The 23170-nt window shown below is 37.4% G+C and overlaps 1 protein-coding gene across 1 annotated transcript in view; it reads right to left on the reverse strand.

The window, feature by feature from the left end:
- Positions 1 to 23170, reverse strand: part of PSME4 (proteasome activator subunit 4) — a 63177-nt gene that overhangs the window by 13336 nt on the left and 26671 nt on the right. Inside the window, exons 15-37 of the mRNA XM_054180030.1 lie at positions 23050 to 23148; positions 22634 to 22703; positions 22134 to 22201; positions 21386 to 21601; positions 19275 to 19432; positions 17482 to 17577; positions 10471 to 10526; positions 9094 to 9150; positions 8859 to 8914; positions 8678 to 8776; positions 8083 to 8145; positions 7821 to 7916; positions 7226 to 7357; positions 5641 to 5850; positions 5064 to 5200; positions 4758 to 4811; positions 3976 to 4105; positions 3255 to 3336; positions 2577 to 2730; positions 2036 to 2105; positions 1165 to 1290; positions 583 to 735; positions 17 to 121 (exon numbers count right to left, since the gene is read on the reverse strand). Of these exons, the coding sequence (XP_054036005.1) occupies positions 17 to 121; positions 583 to 735; positions 1165 to 1290; positions 2036 to 2105; positions 2577 to 2730; positions 3255 to 3336; positions 3976 to 4105; positions 4758 to 4811; positions 5064 to 5200; positions 5641 to 5850; positions 7226 to 7357; positions 7821 to 7916; positions 8083 to 8145; positions 8678 to 8776; positions 8859 to 8914; positions 9094 to 9150; positions 10471 to 10526; positions 17482 to 17577; positions 19275 to 19432; positions 21386 to 21601; positions 22134 to 22201; positions 22634 to 22703; positions 23050 to 23148 (2487 nt within the window). The remainder of the gene's footprint in view (positions 1 to 16; positions 122 to 582; positions 736 to 1164; positions 1291 to 2035; positions 2106 to 2576; positions 2731 to 3254; positions 3337 to 3975; positions 4106 to 4757; positions 4812 to 5063; positions 5201 to 5640; positions 5851 to 7225; positions 7358 to 7820; positions 7917 to 8082; positions 8146 to 8677; positions 8777 to 8858; positions 8915 to 9093; positions 9151 to 10470; positions 10527 to 17481; positions 17578 to 19274; positions 19433 to 21385; positions 21602 to 22133; positions 22202 to 22633; positions 22704 to 23049; positions 23149 to 23170) is intronic.

Consider the following 23170-nt stretch of genomic DNA (forward strand, 5'->3'; position numbering starts at 1 on the left):
ATAAGGGGGTACTCACACAGGAGGTCGCTATGCATGTGCCCCAATCGTTGTAAGTTTCCACTGTAATGTTAGACAAAGCTGTTCGAAGCAATGGACAAAGAAGCTCCCAAAGTTTTTCCACCTGCTCAGCAAAAAGGCAAAAGACAAGATTTGTCTACTTAGGGACAAAATGGCCATCTAACCTCTAAGAACAAAATTCCTTCAATTTTATTATTCTCCAGCACAGAAATTCATCTACAGATAATCTAGACAGCTAGATCTAGACTAAATAAAGAAGCAGTAGTCTGACATGGAAACAAGCACTTAATCCAACTGGCAATTACATACCATGGCAGCTTTGCTAACTCCTTACCATCAAACCTTTCTTAGTTTTAATCTTGAAGCATTCTGCTAATACTCAGTGTTACACCAGCACTGAACCAAGATACAAATTGTGTTCAAAATTTGGCAATGAAGCACTACACATTGCAATTTTCCCCAGTCCTTTCTTGGACACAGGTGACACATTGAAAGTCCTCAACTTGGTATGTTTCATTTGTTTAATAATTCAAAACTTATGACACAAAAATACTACTACGGCACCTTCTCAAATGTCCAGTGTTTAGAACCTCTTATCAAGCCAGCTATAATTTCAGCTACACATCTCTGAGTACTTTCATGAGAGTCTGCCACAAGTTGCTCTAAATGGGGCTGAAGAACTGGCAAGAAGGCATCATCGAAGTTTCTGAAAAGGCCCTGTAAAACAAAGAAGTGTCTTCAATAATTACACATCTAAATCACTGTCTTTATAAGAACACACGATCAGGAAGTGCTTGAGAATTGAATACGCAGAAATTACTTTGCTTTTGTAACATACAAGTGTCCTACGCACTTTTGTATCCCTCTGCGTTTCTCTATGTAGTCAATCAGAAGACAGAATTACTAAGATTAATCCAGTATTCAGTATCACTAAGGTTGGAAGAGACCTCAAAGATCATCGAGTCCAACCTGTCACCACAGACCTCATGACTAGAGTAGGGAGGCCACTAGTGCCCACTGCAGGCTTGAACTCACAGCAGCATATCTCAACATTTTGCAACACTGGGGTAGAAGCCAAGTGTTGCTTTGTCATGCTAAGATCATTACCTACAATTAGAAGCAATTTAGTTGTTGAACTCAAGTTACCTTGAAAAGGCAAAATCTGCGAGGATTGAACTTGTCTTTTCCTTTTCTGTCTTCTAAAGACAAAAATTTTATTAACTGCTCAACAAACTTGGAATCAGAAAAATGATCATATACGATTTGTTCTGCCTGAAACAGGGAGGAGGGAAAAAAAAAGAAGAAAGAAATTATTCACTTTGAGGTGTTTCACTGTCAGTGATACCCCACTCTCTTCAAGCCCAATTTTTCAGTTTAGTTCTGTTTCTGGTAAAAATCAGGCCTCACTTATTCATTTCCCCCTCATTTTACAGGGTACATTAGCTACTGTTTTGCAAGACTCCTGATTTTTATTTTCATTCATGACTTTGAATTGTCTTTTCTTTCAATAGCACAACACCTACAAAAGCAGCCATTCCCAAGGTCATTAATCATATTGCTCTAAACTCAGATAAAGATTTGAAAAGTAACCCAAAAAAATGGCTCATAAATACAATTACTCCATGATCGCTGACAAAGAAACTGCAACACATGAAAACATATAACACAAGCAGCATGAAAATGAAGTACAAAAATAAAATTTTAAATGTCTTGTAGAGATCTATGCTGCAGAACAGCTATCACTTATTGCTTGTTAGAAACATGATTATATACACACAGCCATGAAAAAGTGTATTTGAGTTCAATCTCTGTCTTCATTTGTAATCAAGTTAATTAAATCCATTTCCACAAATTTTGTGTAAGCACTCTCCAAACCTCAAGCAATACTTCAGTCAAAAGAGAGAAGGGAATTTGGTCTCCTCATTTCCACAGTAATCTGTGGACAACATTAGAAGAAGAGAGGAGTAGTAGTACTATTAAAAATATCCACAAAACTGAACCACACTGAAACCCATACCTCTGTCAGCTCATCTCTCCTTCGCCCCAGCTTTGGTTGATGCTCAGCTGGAGCATAAACCATCATAGTTCTGAATATTAAAAAGAAAAATTTAGTAACACACTTGAAAGTAAACTAAAGCTCATGATTATTTTCTACATTCACCATTCTATATATGAAATAAAAATTAAGTGTTTTTACAAAGGTTCTACTATAGCAAGCAAACCAGAATTATTAGTGAAAGAACACTCAGCATATTTTACAACTACATAACCTTCAAACCTGCATACTTCATTTTAAAGTGAGCAGTTAAATAACCACATGAAATATGTGCCTATAATATTCACAAAATTTTAAGAGAAGATAAAAATACATTAATAACAAAAAAAAAACCAAACACAATGCCCATTAAACCCACACAGAAGTGGTAAAACAAGCAAGAAGCACAAAGGATGAAATTAATCTGGTTTGTTTCAACTTAAAAAAAAACAAAACGAAAATTTCCCACTGTGTTTTTCCTGCTGATTCTCACAATTCTATCTTAATGCCAAATGATACTCACTGAGGCCAGGTGTAATACCCCCAGTGTGTTTTCTCCACAAAACAACATGACTCCCAGGCTTCCTTTGTCTTTGGTAAACTCTGGCTGTCATAGTGCAGCCACTGGTTATCTGGTCTGTCACCAGCCTGAATGCCGGAAGGCTTGGGGTTTCCACCTGGTTAAAGAGGAATTTATACTCTAACAAACATGTTTGCTAACAGTCCCAGCAAATGTTACAGTTCTTTTTTGAAGTTTTTAGGTCTACCTCCTTCCAGTCAAATCTGTACAAACATTTGCTCTAGGAGATTAAAAGTAACACTAACAGTAACAGAAAAGACACCTCTAGTAATTTAAATACACGTGCCATCTGAAATGATACAAAAAAATGAAAAGGAGATACACTATTGCTACAAATTACAAGGCTCTCTGAAATCAGAGTGATTCGTACCTCTGACGTTTTGACTCATTTAAAATAAATGAACAGCTTAATAAACACTTACAAGTACAACACTGCTTGGAAAAAACCCAGACCTGAGAAATGACTGATTATGTTACCAATTTTGCTTACTCAGAACATAAACAACCAGAGAGATTTTAAAAGCTTGTGATTCTACATTGAATTTAACCAGAAAAATATGCTTTTAAAACCATTTTAGGATAAATACTAGTGAGGTATTTCACATATTGAATAAAACCTACTTATTTCGTAAGGGCAGATGGGCACTTTCTTGTGTGTTCTCTTAAGCTGCTTAAGAATACCAGCCACAGCTGAGATGGCCACCTAAAAGAAAGAAATGGGAATTTATGTATCCATTCCATACACTTAGCTCCAGAAGGAGATGGCTAATCATCTCATCACAGACATTTGAAGCCAGTTTACTCAGTGCCCTAAAGAGCCAGTGAACGTTACAGTGAATTTTGTCAGCCCAGTCACTAATATATTCTTCCTGTAATGAAGTAATCTCACTCATTTCAGGGGAATACAGGACACAATTTAAGTGTGATCTTTACAGCCCAGAAAAACCTCCCTGGCTAATAACTTCCAGGAAAATGAGGGAGTTGTTAAGTTTTGAGCCTTGCTGAGGTAATCAGCGGAATGAAAGTTATAAATAAAACACAAACACGGATCCCTTCAAGTAATAAGCTGCAGAAAAATCAGACACCTGCAAAAGACAAATATACAAAAGAACTCTGATATAAATAAGAATGAATTGGCACACTATACATTTTCAATTCAGAGACTTGACACCATGCATCATGGCTACAGCACTGCCAAGACTGTCATCTCCTTGGATTTTGTGCACAGAAGGGTGAGGAGGGATGTACACCTCCATTTTTGTACTTCATCACAGCCAAACACCACAAACATCCGATCTAAACCCCAATGAGCTGCAAAGAGACAGAATCCTGTTGAGTTTACCTTACGAACTACAATCGCATCATGGTTGAGACACTGCACAAAAAACTTTATTGCACGGACAGGCAGTATCCTATCATCCCTCAAGAGCAGAGACAGAAAACCAATGCTTATGTGCTCGAACTTCCAGGGGCTAAGGCAAGGGAAAAAAAAGAAGAAAAGAATATTAGGACCAGACAATAAGTATTTTTCGCACAGAAATTACCGCATGTGCTGTGATTATGCAGCCATGTTTGGGCTAGCCTAAGCCATATTCATTGCCAAGTCTACAGTCAACATGCTTAAGTGTTATTTAGTGAAACCTCCAGTGCTCTATGAACACAGAAGTGCAAACTTATTTAGTTAATGGCCCCCTTTTGACCTTGGCATTTCAATGTAAATTACGGACCCACAGAGATATTCTTCTGAAGTTTTTAAACACAAATATTATAATACCAATTGAAATTTATGTGCAAATCAGTATTACAACAGAAACACAGGGGTTTTCCCCAGAACAAAAACCTAATTAACAACAAATCTTAACTCCAAGATGTGATGCCACCTTATATGAACAAATCTAGTCCTCAGTGAAAATAAATGGAAGACTCATTCAATTCTTTACCATAATCCATTCTACGCAAGACCGCTATTGTGATACTGCCTTTGGACAATTAACTCAAGGGTGGAAAAAATACTAATTGGTTCTCGTCATGCTCACTGCACTTGATGCAATTGATATCTATTCATGCAGTCACCTCCAATAAACCTCCCCCCAAAATTTCTCATGAACAGAAAGGGAGACTTACAGATTTCTTTGTTCCACACAGTCCAGCAGCATGTTGACCAAATTTTCATAATTTCTGAAGGAAAAAGGGAATCATCAACCAGATGATACAAGGAAAAAAACATTTTAAAAGGGAATAAAAGTTTCCCAACAGGAGGGAGAAGGGGAAGTGACAGAAGGGAAAGGCTGTCCAAGACACGCTGCAACAATCCTCAGGCATTCTCAATTTGTCAAGTTTAAGGTTTTGTTCATTGCTTTTGGATTATTACATTTAATGCATGGTAAATATTAGCCAGTATAAGCTGGTGTCAAGGCATGTTCAACTTACCGCACAGCCTCCGCATTCTTTTCTTTCTGTCGCTGAATCCCTAACTGAATTTCTTCTGAACGAAGACCTGTGAAATTTGAATTTGGATGTCCTGATTTTTGCAGCAGGACAGCTATCTCAACACATCTCTCTGGAACCTGTTGACAAAGAATGCAAAGATTTGGGACTGGGCAGCAACTTGCTAGTTTTTAAATCTGTTTTGAAATAAGGACAGTACAGAATTTTCTGTCCACATACACAGGTCTGTGAAGAAGTAGGGAGAACAGCTTTTTTGCTCACAGTGGGTATTATTTCTCCAAGTACACTGTTTTATTCTATTTTAAACTGAAGACAAACTTCATTATTTTATTAAGCATACAAACGGTTTATAAAAGATTGGCACTCTATCTTAAAGCTAAGTAACATGACATTTATCCCACTGATGGGGCAAGAGGCAGTCTGCATTGTTCTATAACTACAATGGGAATGAAATCAAAGTCAGAACACTAAATTAAACAAGAGAGATGAGTTTCAAACATTTCTGTAATCAAGTGCTCTCTGAATCCAAGGTATTAACACCAAGCAATCAGCAACTTACTGCAAAATCCAACCCAATTGTTTCATACTGTCTATGGATTTTTTCTGCTAGGTCATCAAAGAGTCTAACTATGGATGGCTTTTCCAAGGACATAGCTTTGCTAAGTCCAGAAGAAACAATTGCTGGCCACGTCTGTGCAATACAGTCCCAGTCATGAAGATTTGCCAAACATACTCCACTGTGATTTCCCAGAAGACAATATAAGGCACCCTGTAAAATTAAAAACGTAATTTTAGAAAGCTGAAGTGCTGTTCACATATAAATGATATCTATCTACATAAGCATGTACCCACATAGAATGAAAATTAATCTTCCTGTTACCACACCATTAAAATGTACCAGAAATATTCAGCTATGTGGCTTTGTTGTCAAAATACTGAAGATTTTTCACAGAATCATCTTGATTGGAAGCCCTGCCAATTATTTTATCCACAGCACGGCTGACTGATTTCTGAATTACATTATAAAGGAGAGTATTTGATGATAGAATAATAGTACCAGACCTGGCCTTTTTGTGAACTTAGTCATGTTTGGGTTGGAGGCAAATCATAATGCTGTTAAACAGGACCCTGAAATGATGCCAGCTGGATGGGTTGTGGATAACTGCTGGGCATGACACAACAAACTGGTCAATGTGAGAGGTGACTGTGTGAGACACTGACAAGAGTTACACAGAATGAAACAAAGAGAGGTTGGATTTCACAGGTGATGATGGGTCAGAAATAGCTGAGCTTTACAGGTAATTGGAAGGAAATCTTGGGGACCTTTTGGTAAACAGTCTTAAAATAGCAACAGTGCCAAGGTAACTACAGCAGTAACATCACTGAGGCTAAGACTTCCTGGTAGGAGTACCAGAAATACCAAATTCAGGTATAGTAGGAAAATACCATGAGTTATGTGTGAGACAGAAGGACAAAGGGAAGTAAGGTACAAGGATAGCAGAATAAAGTAATCATCAAAACACAAGAAAAGGGGTTGCAAGATATGCAAATGATGTAATCACATGCTGTCTGATAGCAATGAGCAGGCAGCTGGAGCAGTATCAGCAGCCATGGCTGTTCTGACCATATGACAAGAGTGCCACTCGCCTCTGTGGCTTGGAGGATTGAGGAGGGTGCTGATGAAGGCACAGACCATGATGCTTTTGAACATCTGCACCATTTCCAGGCCTGACAGCATCAGCAATTAGCTCCCACTTCATAATAAACTCCACCCAATTTAGCGTAACTTATGTGGGTGGTCAACTTTGTCCGGTTCACACTATTTTCTAATCCTGCTACAGATGATGGAACTGCTTACTGAGTTATAGCACCTTGGACTACAGCTTCTCAATCTCCATTTCATTAATTTCAAAATAGTTATTAACAGACAATTTTTAACACCTGAACACATAATGAGTAACAAACACAGCATTTCTTTTGACAACTGACCTAATCCAAATAATTCCTTACAGTATTCATACATAAGCTATATCCCATGAAAATTGTCACATTGATAACAAACAAATCACACTTTAATCATTAAAAAATGTCCTATAAAAACACTTTCAAAAGACAGACATAAAACAAAGTTAATGATGTAATACTTTAAATTGCTTTTGAGTAACATCTTGCCGGTCTGGATGCAAGAACTCCAAAACCAAGGGAATGATATCTCGGCAACAAAAATTGTATGTTCCCAGAGCTGTGAAGAATGCTTGCTGAGCTTTACTTCTGACCTGTGGGAAGAGATGTATTACTAGAAAGTCTTCTGCATGTGGCAGTTTTAGGCTATGCCTTTAAAAGTTAGCTGCTTCCAATTGAGCTGGTCATGCTTAATGTGAATGGGAAATTTTAACCCGCCACACTGAACTAAAGCAGACTGAAAAAACCAACATCCTTAACCACTTCAATCACTGATTTACAGGAATAAAATTATTTGTAGAGTAAGGAGTAGTTGTTAAGTGCCTCAAAATATTTAGTATTTGTAACCTAAGTTGGCAGCCCCTCCACCCAGTTCTTTATTTGACAGAGGAGCGTAAGGCAAAAACTACGCCAAAACTAGCAACGAATGCAAACAAAGCAAGTAAATATTTCATGCTGCCACAGAAATAAATCAAAATGTGAAGATCCCAAAAGTGTAACTTGGAGAGATCAACAAAAAACTCCAAATATTTCAGTTTAAAAGGGATTTCTCCTTACCTGACCATATGAACTTGTGGACAAACACAAAAGATCTCTTATCATCTCCTGGTGGGAGGTTTTGTATTCACAGCCTTCCATTGTTAATGTTCTCAGCTAAATTGCATAGGAAACAAATAAAAGACATACTGATTTTAAGACTTCATATAGGTAGGAGAAAGAAACACCAGTGCAAGATTACTTGAAAAGCTGATTTGCTACATTGTCGTGTAACAACAGATAAAATAAAGTAGTTTAGTGAAGATTTAAGTGAAAGTATTACCTCATGCTGCAACATAACTCTATCTATCAGCAAAGCTCTGATATGCTGTTTCTTTCCTTGGAGCTGTAAACAAATACATAACAGCATTTAGATTTCAGTATTCATATTAGCAATTTGTACTGACTGAATCCCCCAGGTGGTGGTACTCCTCTTGAAACAGGCAAATTTCATGTAGAAATTCTTCTTGGCAGACAGTTTTGTGTGGCTGATTGTTTTTTGTTCACCCCCCCCCCCCCCCCTTATTTTCTTTTCCACCAGTGAAGTTTTTTTATGTGTCTATTACTTCATAACCAAAAGGAAGCTCTGGACACACAAACTTCTCAGTTAACAAGGAGTAGATAGATCAGACTTTGGTCCGAGCATATGTGCAAACTGAGGGTTACTACAATTCAGAAAGGCTAAGCTATTTGCTCGTAAGATTTCCAAATAAAGGTAGAGAAGAATGATGGTTTGCAGTGCTTATCAGAGAAATAGATTTTAAAATTATGAAAACTGATTCAGACAGTATAGAAAAACATGAAAAGTCTGTTTAAGCATTAAGAACTATTTCAATCTCTCAACTAGGCTTTACATAGGAAAAAAAAAAATCACTGACCCTGTTCTCCATTGATTTTTTCACTAGATTAAAGCTTTTCCATCGTGAATCAAACTCATGCTTGTGAGACCCTTGAAACTGTAAAACATCGCTAATAATCTGTAGGGGAAAAAAAGACAAAATAGTGATTATTTCTCAAAACTATTAATCTTCTTTTAAGTACCATACATTATAAATATACCTTTATTATTAGAAATAAAGACTTGGTATCATCTTCTGAGTTATCGAGTATGTAGCCTGCAATGGGAAGAAAAATAATTATTGGACATGGAAAGAGCTTTAAAATTAACTATAATTTTATTTCTACAAAGCTTAAATGTAAGAATTCTAGGCTAAATAAACCAAACCAGTTTTTCATCTATCAAATTATACTTAAAGCACAAGCAGTTCTTTTTAGATAGGGAGTGGTTACTTACGCAGCAACTTCCTTGTCACTCTTGCAATTGTTTCTCGGTAATTCTCTCTTGATAAGTCTACAAAAAAGTAAGAGATTTTCTCTTTATTTTACAATAGCATAAAAAGCAATTCATAGATATGAAAACCAGTGGAAAGGCAGGCTATTCAGTAACGGCATTATGGACTATATTAACCACAGCCTGTCCATGACACCACTTTCATCAAGCCAGCAGTATGTTTTTCGTAAGTGCATAACCTTCTTTACCTGCCTTGACAGCTGGCTTAAATTCTAAGCAGAGACTGAGGCATATTGTTTGGCACATGAAAATTCAGTAATGCATTAAGAAGGTAGGAAAAAAAAAAGTCAATAGAGCACAGATTTTACACAAAGTGATGAAGCCAGTAGAAATCTGGGAACTTACCCCCCTTCAATATAGAATAGAGTAGAACAGAATAGAATAGACCAGGTTGGAAGAGACCTTCAAGATCATCATGTCCAACCTATCATCCAACACTACCCAATCAACTAAACCATGCAATCAAGCATCCTGTCAAGCCTTGCCCTGAACACCCCCAGCGACGGCGACCCCACCACCTCCTCGGGCAGCCCATTCCAGTGGGCAATCACTCTCTGTGTAAAACTTCCTCCTAACCTCCAGCCTAAACCTCCCCTGACGCAGCCTGAGATATCTAGAAAGGAACAGATATTCCCAATCTAAACAACAACAAAAAAAGCAAGGGGGGGCAGGGAGGGGGAAGACCAATGATGCAAGGGAAGTTTTAAACCACAAAAATCTTAATTGCTGCAAACGACCACAAAACAGATGCTTATTCTCTAATACATGTTATATGGCTACACAGTCACCTCTTGCAAACAATGGGCCAGATTTTATAAGTAATAAAGCAACAAAAACCCTTTAATAGTCTGATAAGCAGCTACTGTGCGCCTCAATTCCTTATTTAAATAGCCCATTTTCACTTGGAAGATGGTAAAGTATACACACAAAGCCTGAAAAGTGGTATTTTCTTCTAACAGAGCTGTCACAGCTTTTAGCAGGTTATGTCTTGATTCCTTCTGCCTCTCAAGTGCAGTCTGTGGGTGATGCGTGTAGTCTCTTGCAACTATCATCTGTGTGGAAGGACAGGGGCTCAACTACTCTGACCTGGGGTTAGACCTGAGCTTCCATTCCCAGACATATTATTGCAGCAGATTTGCATTTTGTGTACCATCATTGAAGATTGAAGTGTGTACACAAGAACTTCTGTGCTGGCCAAAAAAGCCCATTTAATGTAAAGAGAAGAATCAAAAATACTGTCTCAAAAAGACCCTACTGTTTTTACAGCAGAAAGAACAAAAACACTAACAACCTGTCTGAACAGTACTAGGATCTACTTACCATATTCAACACCAGTGTACAGTTTTGTTTCATCCAAAGACACTAGAGTAGGGACCCTGCATGGAAAAAAGGAAAGAAAGAATTAGTACACATTACGGAAATTATTAACTATATGAATTTCATTGACTGTAGCAAGTTATATTGTATGCCAATCACACCGAAGATGTCTGGATTTACTAACAGTATGTCTCTGTTCAAGTATTATAAATCAACGGTAGTATGGGTCAGACTGTTTGATAGAGACAAGTACATCCCCAGGATATCACCTTGAAACCACAATCTTGACCCCTTCTTTAACAGAACCTCATCACTTCTATTAAAGGGCTGGAGATCCAGCCTCCTTCACAAATGTATGAACACACTAATCCAACTGAATGTGGCTCCTGGTCATCTTAGTTTAGGATGGAAAGGTGAATTTGACTGCAGAGGCAGAATCCCTTCCTGACAAATTAAAAGGATGAAGCTTTTCTGACTTTGCTCCCTTTGTTATGACGAAATTTACCCACCACCTATAAAAGTCCTACAAAAGTCCTACTTACTGCTATATAAAGTTCACTATTAATAACCACACAAAACAACAAAGCAATACTTCTTCCAAGGAACAGCATCAAACTTACCTTTTTCTTTTTTTTTTAAAGTGAATTGTTAAGTCTTCATGGATTTGCTTTTACGTTACCATATGAAAAAATATAAACTCAGATACCACATCCCCATGAATTTAAAAGACAGCAAAACATATCCTGCATACACTTAAGGAGTTTTGTGTGAGTCTTTGTTATGGTTGTATGGCTTGGGGCATTTTTATTTTTAAACTTCACCCTCCAAAACATTAAGGCAGACAAATTCAAGCTTTCACAGGCAAAATACACCAGAACCTTATGTTTTACAAACAGCATCAGCAAGTAATCCCTACAAAAATCTTCTTGAAAAAATGTATAGACAGTATAGTCATAACAGAGCCAGCTGAAGCAGCGCAAATCTGCTCCTGTTACAAATGCTAAACACATCAGAAAACATTGCAGATTGTGCATCTGAGCATGCACTAAGAGGTACTAAACTAAACTTCCAGATTTCAGGCAATAGCAAACTTCTGTCAGAATTAGAAATAAGCATCATGTTTCTCTTGTAAGTGTGCAGACTATCACACAACTGCTACAATTACTGCAGTAATTAGATGAAGGAAAAAACTTGCAACCAAAAGTCAGATTTCACCACCCTTTTAACATTCACACCCACACCAACAAGGGTCAGAGGCATCAAAAAGCACAGTCTTAATTTCATTTTACTCAGTGTATTTCTGGTAGAGCTAGGTTAACTTGAAAACAAGCCATTCCAAAAGCCTTCCCGCTTCCTCCACCACCACACCCAAAACTTTGCACTCTAAGGTACAACTTGACCTCTAATACAAATTCTAAAACATCCAACACCAATCCAGTACTTGAGTTCTAAAAAAAAAAAAAAGGGAAAGTTTTTGTAGTCTCACACATTTGCTCTTTTAGAATTGTCTACATGGTTGACTGTGAAAGTACTATGTATTTCTCCCAGATCAAATCTTTCTGGTTGGGAAGATAAACAGAGGGGGTATTTCTGCAATCAACATCCTGGGGTGAAAAATAAATGAAAAAGGGGAACCCTCCCACCCCAAAATACTATTACTTCTTTAAAGCAGAAATTAACAGATCAATCCAACAATCCCAGGCAGCTAGATGTTAACCAATTACATTTGTACAGTATGCTGGATATGTTGAAAGGTAAATTAACTCATGGCAGTAATTATTTTTCTACATTATTTTTACCCTTAAACAGTTTTCCCTGATTCAAGTATAGAAATTAAGTTCACTTAAAGCTTTCCTACCCATGAAGCAAGGGCAATTGAGTGTAAATTTCCATTTTCCCCCCACAGGCAGTTTACTGAAAGATGAAAACCTTTGTACTTCCTTCCCACTCCCAGCAAAACACATTCAACTGTTTTTTGTCAGCTTTGCAGAGTCCCAAAGTAAACCTCTAGTATTTAAAGCAAAGGAAAACCAACACTCCAAGCTGTCTCTACACTTCAGGTCCTTGAGTAAACCAAGAGTAACAACTCGGCACATAGCACCCAATAATCAAGAACTAGCTTGGTACAGTCTTTACATTTGCCATACTCCACAGACAGAACCATTTACTTCAACAAGGCTACTAACAGGATGAATGTATCACGTTCAAAATGAAATAAAGGTTTATAGCTGTCCCACAAACAAAGATCCATGCTAGTAATACAGTGTTATAAGTGTCAGACAGCGAGCCAGGGAAAACTACAGGAGTTTTACTTTGCAGACAGAGAACGAAGAGCTATCAATTTTTGTTAACTTCAGTCAATGCTGATAGCAAGACTCTTAATGACAATGCTTCATACACCATGTAAAAAAAATACTGTGCTTCATTCTGCATCAACAGGTTTCAGTCTTGCCAGGAAAATGTCTTAAAGAGTATCCAGAATTATAGCTGGAACTGAAATCCCAGTTAAACACAACCTTGAATTCATTCCCTTATTTGCCACAGTAAAAAAACCCCACAAAACAGGCATCTGAAAAAAACAAAACAAAACACACCTGGCTATGTTTTTCAACTTCCAGATATTCCACAGAGCACTGTATTTAAGTCTCTGTGTACATATTCCTCAGTATGCAAGTACGGCTTAATCAAATTCAGCTTTTCAGAAACAAGTAACTTTCAGCATCACTCCACTGAACTGACTGCAGAGCACATTTTTCTAATTGCAAAAAAAACCCCAATCAAAACCTGTGCCATATTAATTACTAGATCAAGGGCTGCATCTTTTGACATTAGAAATTAAGAGACAACAGTCAGAAGGTGAACAAGAAGAAAACAGGGTTACTCACCGTGGAGGAGTAACTGTTTCCTTTCCTGTGTGCAGCTCCCCCAGCAGAGCTGGGAAGTTTCCTGGAGATGCCAAGAGAGGTTAGCTAGCCCTGCCCCCTCAGCATGCCGTATCACATCCTTACACATTTAAAAGCGGTAGTCTTAGTCTTGAACAGTAGCCTCAACACCTTCAGGAAGTTTCTGCATCTTGTGGCAAGAGCAGAGCAATACTACATTCTAACTAACCACACTGAATTTAACAGGGAGACCAAAAAAAAAATAAATCTCCTATTTTTGTTTCCCAAAATGAGCTGCTTAGTATTACTTCACTGGTAAGTAAGGTGCAAGGAAAGAAAGCAAAGGACAACTCAGCTCAACATCAGTAAAAGATTTCTCAGCTCTAAGAGAGCTTTGTACTGTCTGCATTTGAAAGAATCTTCATCTGCACACCACTAGAGTCACTGTATCAGAACAGCAAAGATACCAGAGTTACAGCAGCCCTTGAAGGGTAGGCTGTGTGCACAGAAGCATTATGTGTACCTGCACACATCTCATGCGCTAAAGCAACTATTACACTGTTTCTGCAGGTGCAGAAAAGACAGTGTATTCATTTTTTCCCCCAGCTATGATAGGGTAATTTATCACAGCTTTGATCTCCTTAATTCAGCCACAGAAAGCTACTGCTGGCACAACGGATGCTCCTCACAATCTCCGATAGTTGCAACTCCTTGTTTTCCTTCACCTCATGACTACTGCCAGAATGCACCTGAAATCAATGGCATCTCTACTAAAGGAGGACACTATGTGGAGTAATTATATAAATACACAGTATTTGAGTCAAGAAATAGTAGCATGAGCTCTTGTGGGATTTTCAGAAGGATCTAAGCTATTTGTCATTCATGTGAAACACACATGAGCATTTTACTACCACAAGTAGGAAGAAAAAAAAAAAAAAGGAACATAATTCACAAACTGAGCCTAAGAACTGCTCAGGATCCAAAACAGTTGGAGCATGACAAAACCTACACCATTTATGCTCAAGTCCACTAAAGAAGGAAATCAGTCTTCAAGCCCTTCACAATAGTTACACCGATGTGCACGCAGAGGTGGTGCATGTACACACATCCAGAGTGTATCCTTCTGGGTATGATGAGCTTACTCAAGTCAAGTGTTCAATTTAACAATTATGGTTTCTAGACTAAATATGTAACTTTTCAGTAATTAAAAGATAAAACCAGAAAGAAATGTTGAATTTATTTGCTATTTTCAGGTGTTTGAGAAAAATATAACACCTGTAGAAGTCTACAGAAATGGACCAAGTGACTTCCCCCCCTAAACTTTTCAAGATGAGAGGCTTTCCTAAGTGAACAGTGCAAGTGTTGAACATCATTTCCATAAAATTATGTTGACAAATGGTAGTAAAGAATCTACAAACAAACAAAACAGAATCCTGGGTTAAAAGCACTACTTCAGTAAAATGCAGTATTCTCCTTGCTAGTGAAAAGCCCTTACATTTGCAACTGCTCTTTCCTACTGTAGCAGTAACTTCAAAAGAATTATCACAACAAAACACCAAGCAGCAAACGGTTACCGTGTTAGTGGAAATGGGTCTCTCATGTTCACTGCTGCAGTTTATTTTAAAACAGAAAGGTTTCAAATGTCAATCCAGCTCCATTCCTTTTCTTCTCCCAAAACTTTTGATATATTCTCCGCCTGTGATTTCAAAGTTACCCATGCAAAAAAACCCCAACCCTAAAGCTCACATGTAATGCACAGGAATTTTATGCAACAAGACAGGGCAATTATGACAACCAAAAATGAGATAAGCATTTGGCCAGATTAAGAGACCTGTGACACAGTCAATATGTAATTGTCATGATTATTTTCCCCATCACTTAAGCAAAAAAAGGACTTTCTCCCTCAGTCATGTCATCTTTGTACTAGTCATTGTTATGACTAAGTCACTCAATTCAAGGATCACATCAGGTACAACGGTCTCACAGACTTATTGAGGAAAGCAGATGTTCTTTATTCTCACCATTGCCTTCCCCTGCCTGTCACCCCAGCAAGACTGCAAAAGACCCCTAAGCAAGGCCTGCAAATATTTGTGTAGTTTTCAGATGTCACACAGGAAAATAAACCCCACGTGTTCAGGGGCAAAAAGCACCTTGGTGTCAGAGGCAGCCTGCAGGCAGCTCTCAAAACTAAGTGAATGATCAGACCTAGTTTGTCACACTGCTACGCACAAACGTTTGAAGTCCATTCTCCCCGCATGGGTCTTTTGCCAAGGTTCAAATCACATCACTCCAAGCACTCCCCCATCTACGTCCATTTCCTTTCAATCAGTGAGAAGGCTGAAGGATCATAAAAGAACACTCATTACCTGTCCTCAACAAGAAATCTCATCTCCCAGCTTGAAGAAGTTTACACATGGAATTGTTTTTTAAACTTAAATGTCTCGAGCCATTTACCAACATCTGCATTAAAAAATATTCCTATCCTGAGATTTTAGATAGTGGATATCATCACCACTGTCAGTGGTGCTGTCAGTACACACTACTTTAATTAAAGGTGTTCTGGGTAACCAACTGCTACTTTCAAGAAAAGCCTTTTGGTTTCAAAACTGAGTGCTTGAGGTGCATTCCCCTCTACAGACAATGGGAACAGGCTTGGGAACATGAACTGCTATTTTACAAAAACATAACCCAGAAACTCACAATACAATGACAACTAGAATCAAACTGTTTTTCCATCTCAACAGCAAGTTAATGTCTTTTGAATCAAATTAGATACAATTTGATGAACATATGAGACAGAAAAACGTATTCATAGGAAGCCATTTCATGATGCTCTTGAACTCAAAAGCTATCTCCCTCATCACAAATATTCCAGTTCTTATTTGGAAAAGGAAGGAGCCAGGCACTGAAGAGGAATCTTGGTTCTTGGCACAATTTCCTTATGTGACCCTTGCTTACATAGAATAAGCCCATAAAACAGAAGACACCTTGAACCCATGAGCCATATGAATTCCATCTAGTGTTTGCTAGCCTAACAGACACCAGGGCAGGATTCAGATTCAATCAAGCAGCAATGCAATAGACAGTTCCATGGTTTCCCAATACCAGACCAACAGCACATTGCTGGTACAGACAGTCACAATGAACCTGACTGCCCTGTGCTGCTGCTTTAATTTAAAGATTATTTCCTTGCATTTTTTACTTAGCCAATGGAAAAAGGTGGCCTCTGCAGAACTCCCCAGCTTACCAAATATTCTAACATACTCAAGAGCCTCTTTTGCCATACTATCTCACAGGTGCTAGACACCGAAAAAATAGGCTTGAGACTCTATCACTGTTCCTTGGCACTTTCAGTAGGCGGAGCGCAGGCAAAAAAAATCTCAGCGACTTTGTAGACACCAAACACAGCCTGGCCATAAGCTTAACTGAAACCCTCCATATTTTAAACAACAGCAATACTGTGAGATCTAAGTCATAATTGCCTCTAACATTAATATTTCAGCATACTTGCTCAAAGAAGTCAGAGCCAAAGCAGGAATCCTGTCTATTAAAATAGTCTTGTTTAAAGCCTGAACTACTGTAATGCAGCAGAAAGTTGTAATTTCAAAAATGGAAGCTCACTCAAGTATTTTTGCTAGAGCTTTACCGTATGCTGGCACCAGCAACCTGGCCCTGCTACATTATTGACAGGAGTTTCAGAATTCACACAGGACTTATTTCCTATTTTAATATAAGAAGACGGTCAGCAACACATTGAGAAAGTTTATGTTCAGGGTGACAGGAATATTAGTAAAGAGGGCATGCACTACGGTTTGAAGGCTTCTTTTACAGGAGGGGAGACATACGAATAAATACTTTGCCTCTGTTTCCTTTTTATTAAGTAGCATTAGCAATGCAGTGCTGTCACCTACCTTTTAAAAACATTTTCAGTCTTGGACAAAAGCCCCAAAATGTTTTAAGTGTTCTAGTGTTTCTGTAAGTCACTATTTCAAATATCTTTATACCAATGAGAGTTGCTTAAAAACAGCCACTAGAAGTTGTGTAATAACAGCAATACGAAAACATTAAAAACCCAGTATGAAGTAATGTAATTGCTAAGAACATTTGTGATATGGAAAAATATTTTACTTACAGATGAGCTACCCTTTCTCCTTTTAGAGGAGGCAGAACATTCCCAGAACCAATCAAGCAGTTATGTACTATAGCAAGACACTGCTGCACGTCATCTCTTAAAGAAAAAACAAAACAAAACACCTTAATTACTTATCTGATAAATGCTTGGAAAACATACAAAACAGAACATTTTTTATGAAGTTTTATCAAAGCTTTTTTCTTTAGCTACATCAGTTCTAGACACAAGAGGGACCATCACAGAAACCAAGCTGTGGTTTTTCTGATCCAACAAAACTGCAATGTCTAGCCTCATATTCTGAAAAACTTTCAGAAAAAAACCCTCACATTCTGAAAACATAAAGTTAACTTCATTATGAGGTAAACTAATTGCAAAACAGGCAGTTTCACCCCAACAAAATAGTTTTGAAGAATTTTATCTAAATCTCAGCTATAACCCATGAAATAACTCCTTGCCCTGAGGCCAAGAAAAGTCCTTCCCACCACAAGAAAGACGAAGGAATACTTTTGAGTGAATATTTTACTGTCTGAAAATAAAATACAATGCAACGATGTGAACTCTTTTTTCATCTAAAGTAGGAGGCTTGAGTATATAGTTACAATTTTTGTCCTTTGTTCTTGCCTTTGTGGTAAGCAGCTCCTTTCTACCCTCTTAAGAGGTTCCCAATTATCTCTTGGTACTCATATGTTACTTGTCAAATCTCTAAATGCATGTGTTTAATAAAGACTGTCAGAATATTTCATTATATCTTTTGTAATAGCAAATTTTACTGTGAAACTCCTAAGTGTATAAAAAATGGTTTATTTCCAAATATTACTTAGTGGGATACTGGGAATGAAAAATTGGACGAGAACTCCATGAATAATGCAATTCAAAACAATAGCAGGCTCATCCAGGATCCCACATATTCATACCTGTAACCACCTCAGGAACAAACAGCTCTATCTACTCCTGTAGCTTTGCTTATCTTGCCTTCCAACTTAATTTGTAATACATGCACTTAGCTGCATTCAAACCAAATAATCATCATTTATTTCCTTTGGGTAGCACAGGAAAGCTTTGATGAAATCACAGTCCAATTCTGTTATATATTGAGAATTTTACATGCTAATGTCAAAAAAAAAAAAAACGACCAAACAGCAGCAACAACAAAAACAAAGAAAACCCAACACACACACACACACAAACCCCAAACCCATACAAATAAATCCAGGACTTCAATAGGAAGCATATCCTCCCTTCTTTTGGGCTAACTGTACGTTCTGATTAAGGTTTGGTGGCATGATTATGGTTTGATTTGTCATGTGTATACTGACTTTTCCAGATTAAAAAAAGTGGGAACTTGGTCAGGAAGAAGCACCATGCCCTGTTTCATGTAGGGCTGCACTTAACAGCAGGAAGTATAATATCAGATGCTATGAATTGAAGCATATATAGCTTTAAGGACATGAAGGTTTAACGTGAGAAATGAAAAATGTTTGAGATTTAATGCTTGTGAACAGCATTAGCTATTTGATACTTGGTAAATGCTTTAGCACATACTGAGGTCATGATTATCTTGTGCTTAGGAAACTATCCTTAAAAAGCCATGGTATCACACTAACAGAATTTAACATGACTGGGCAGTGGCATTCTTGCCTCCATCCTTACTTGTTAAACCACTGACTGCATCACTTCCTCACTGCAGTGTTTCACCCCTTAATTTTTCTAGTGCCAGTGTGACTGGCAATACTGGCTTAAAACAGATGTGAGTACATAAAGGCCCCCTCTTAGTATTACATGTTACTACTAACCTGGACATTTCTAGTTTTCCAGTTGCATACTGCTCTAGTTTGGTGAGTTCAGGCTGAAGGAAAGTATCCAGCAAACAAAAAGCAAAGTTTATTTCCTCAGAAGAAGGAACATGCCACTGAATGTCCAAATTCCACAAGTCACCTGGTTTACCCCAGTCCTGTAGTAAAGACAGGAATTTCTTATTAAGCAAACTATGAAGAAACTGCAAAAACATAGCACTTCATATTACTAAAATAACCCATGAACTAGTTACTGCTATAAAGCAGCTATTCTGACAATTTCAGGGGAAAAAAAAACCCAAGCACATTAAGAACATAACAAATTAAAAGAGAAACCCCAAACTTACTATACTGTCTACATGTACCTGGAAAGTCACACAAACCTGAAAGGACTAAAAGGAAGAGAACTATACTGATCTAACTGAAATATAAACTTCATTATTCCTTTGTCCGAGTAAAAAATTAGAAATAGTCTTAAGTACAACTCAGCCTATTGATACTCATTTAGAAAAGGAATAAGCTAGTCCTTTTAATAATAATTCTTGCCAGTTTTCAACTGCAATCAGGAACTCAGTGCTTTCATTTGAAACAGAAAAAAAGCAAGCTTCACTTTAAGTTAATATTTCCATATGAAGCTGGGGCATCCTGTAACACACAAGTTTTTTATGTTTTGCCTTACAAATTGCTTAACTTGCTATAACATTAACACCACTTGAGTATGTAAAAGTCAGTATTTATTACTAATTTATATTAAAATATGAAGTCCATGTTTAGAACTATATCCATTTACAGGCCTTTCCACTTCCTAGGTTTGTTCAATTTCGTATGTTAATTTAGCATTTCAAACCTTCACCATGTGTTCTTACAATGCCTAACTGACCTGACTGGACAGAAGTACGAAGAACTACACCAACACACTCACTCAGTGTGAGTGTTCTTTCTCAGTATTACCTAACAAAGTGACAAAACTGCAGATTGATACTGGGACAGGGTAGAAAGTATGGAAGTGGCAAACATAAGCTTTTAATGGCAATGAAGACCCAATAAGCCATTCTGTGACTCTATGACATGATAGGCACTTTCTGAAGTAGCCATTGATGTACAGAACGGTCAAGTAATTGTGACTGTTTCTCAATTTCAGAGGAAGAATTTAAAATACTAAGTCCATTTCTGTATTGCAGCACTAAGATTTTTTTTTGTTTAACAATCTGGCCCAACTGGGTGCTGTCATCAGTTTATAAAACTGTACTAGGTTTCAGTAAACAAACATTGGATTACATGCAGTTGTAAAGTTAGAGAACACTTTTCAGGAATACACAATTCGGTATTCACTGTTCATCTGCAATACTGATAAACTGCCCTCAAATTCTTAACAGTAGACCAACATACTACTTTTGACCATCCCACTAATTTTATATTGCCACTTCACTTTCATTCTGTCTCAAGCTTAGTGTAGAGTCATTTTTTGCTATTCTGCCTACCTGTAAAATACCACAGCTCCTTTCCTGCAGTTGTTCTGCATTGTGGTACTCATTTCGCCATACACTCATCATTATTTGTTCTATTTGATAATCACATTTATATGAAGAGGTACAAGGAAAGGCTGAAGCTCTTGTCCACCAAAACAGATGAAAGACTAAGTTTGTCACAGTGCAACAATGCTTCCTATGACTGGATATTCATGTTAAAGTGAACAGCAAATTTCTCCAGGTGAACTTGAAACTTAACTGTTTATACCTCTGCACTTCATGACAGCTGAATCCCAATTAAATACATCATGTATGACAACATAAAAATAAGCAGGCACTGTTGGTTTGTATTCTCTTACTGTGATCATGCAATCATTGTAAAACACATCATAAAATACTATATCACACTACTAACCTACTCAAAACAATAGCCCAAAAAAAAAAAAAAGGAATGCTGGCTATCAATATTATTTTAAGTAACTTGTCATTTGCTATACATTCCAAAGCCCAAAGTATCTTTCAATTACACTTTCCATTGTTGCTACCTATATTCAGAAATCTCAAAACAAACCCAAAATAATACATTATAAAAGTGTTTAAAATAATAAAATCCTCTTATCCTAAATAAATGAAAATCCTTGCCTTGATAGGAAAGTATTCAGAAAGAGGCTTGTCAAAGCCACCTGGCACACTGCAGTACTCTGTGGGGTAGATAAGTGTAGCAGAACGAAGAAGATGGTGCAGTAGGTTACAAGACAGAATGTAACCCTGCTTACAGGTTAAGTGTAGGGTTCGCTGTAGTATCTTCCCAAGCTGCTCCCTGTATGGTAGCAACTTCTTTCCATCCACTCGAGTGATCTAATAGAAAGACAAACATTTAAAATATAAACATAACTGACTGTGCTCTAAAGGATTACACCACCCAACTGAACCTGTACCAGAATTCATTCTGTACATCAGACTGATTTCAAATTAAGGACTTAACTTGCACTTTTCACTTCTGCTGCTGGAAAAGTAGCACGTAACAACTGTGACATACATTGCTTCTTGGTGCTCTTCAAAATTTTCTAGCAATAATTGTATTTTAGATTAAAAGATCTAGCTTTACCAAAAATAACTTACATTTTCCCCTGCACTGATCCCTCTTCTATCTATCCCTCAATAATTACAATAAACACTTTTAGTTTATTCCACATACACACTGTGGGTTTATATTCTTCAAACAGCAACCACTTATGGCCCATTTGAAGTCACATAAGAAAAGTTAAGATCATGTCATTCATATAACATTTACTTTGCTTTAATGGGAGAAGCTTATTTTGTCTTCTTTAAGGAGCATTAAACAGGATTTACTGATACACATGCATGCGAAGAACATTCTTTGTGATACCTCTGACAAAAGCTGAAGATTCCAAAGTAGCTCCTTATCTAGTTCTTCATCATGTAATACATCATCATCTAGAGGAACAAGTAATAAGCACTGCTGTAACAATACTGCAGTCAAGTTTTTCCAACAAGTCATAAACCAGATGTTTGCTTCCCAAATGTTTACTCTCAGCCCTTCTATTACCATCTTCCAATTCGTAATGCACCCGCATCCAGATGGAAGTTACTTTAGCCAATTCAGTATCTTGAATGCTTTGAAAAACAAGAATGCCTGCAGAGATTTTAAATGACCACATTTTTACAAAAGGAAGATCCTGCAGCTTGATGGCTTTTCTGTCTTAAAATTACGCATAAGCAGCTGTTTGCTGAGATTTTTTTAGACAAAACAACAGACAATCAATTTTCCATTGCTGAAACAAAGTTGGGGAGAAAACACAGAGAAGTTTTAAATATTATTTTGATGTTCAATGAAAGTCGACCCAAATTGAAGCATACAACACTTACTGACTGTGAGGTGAGTTATAACATTGCAGCAGTGTGGTACAAACAGCTTCAAGGATTCCTCAGGACGGCACTAGAAACAGCATCATAAATAGCTCATTGTAAATACAAACGCCTTATGGAACTCAGTCCATGCATTGATAAAACTCTTCTACCAACATTAGTAAGAAGGAAGGAAAAATATATTATCTCAATTCCAATTCAACCTACAGTCAGCCTGACTTCATAATTTTAGTCACTCAATAAAGCCTAAATTGAACATTAATACAAGAAAAATACTCTGTGAATTAACTTCTTCAAATACTGCTATATCCAAGTATCTAATTTTAGAAGACATAATATTAAGAACCATCCGTATTTACAAGAAAACATAAAGATACTACATAAAACAGCAGTAGGACTGGGGGGTTTTCTCTCACTTTTACTGCAGCTCGGCACATATCAGCAACCATTCGACCAGCAACTCTCGTCTCAAATATATTTGAAATAGCAAAGTTAAAAACCTTCTCCAAGGCAACCTGAAAATGAGGAAAAAAAGAT

This window comes from Dryobates pubescens, chromosome 3 (genome assembly GCF_014839835.1).
Source record: "Dryobates pubescens isolate bDryPub1 chromosome 3, bDryPub1.pri, whole genome shotgun sequence".
Classification (NCBI taxonomy): Eukaryota; Metazoa; Chordata; class Aves; order Piciformes; family Picidae; genus Dryobates; species Dryobates pubescens.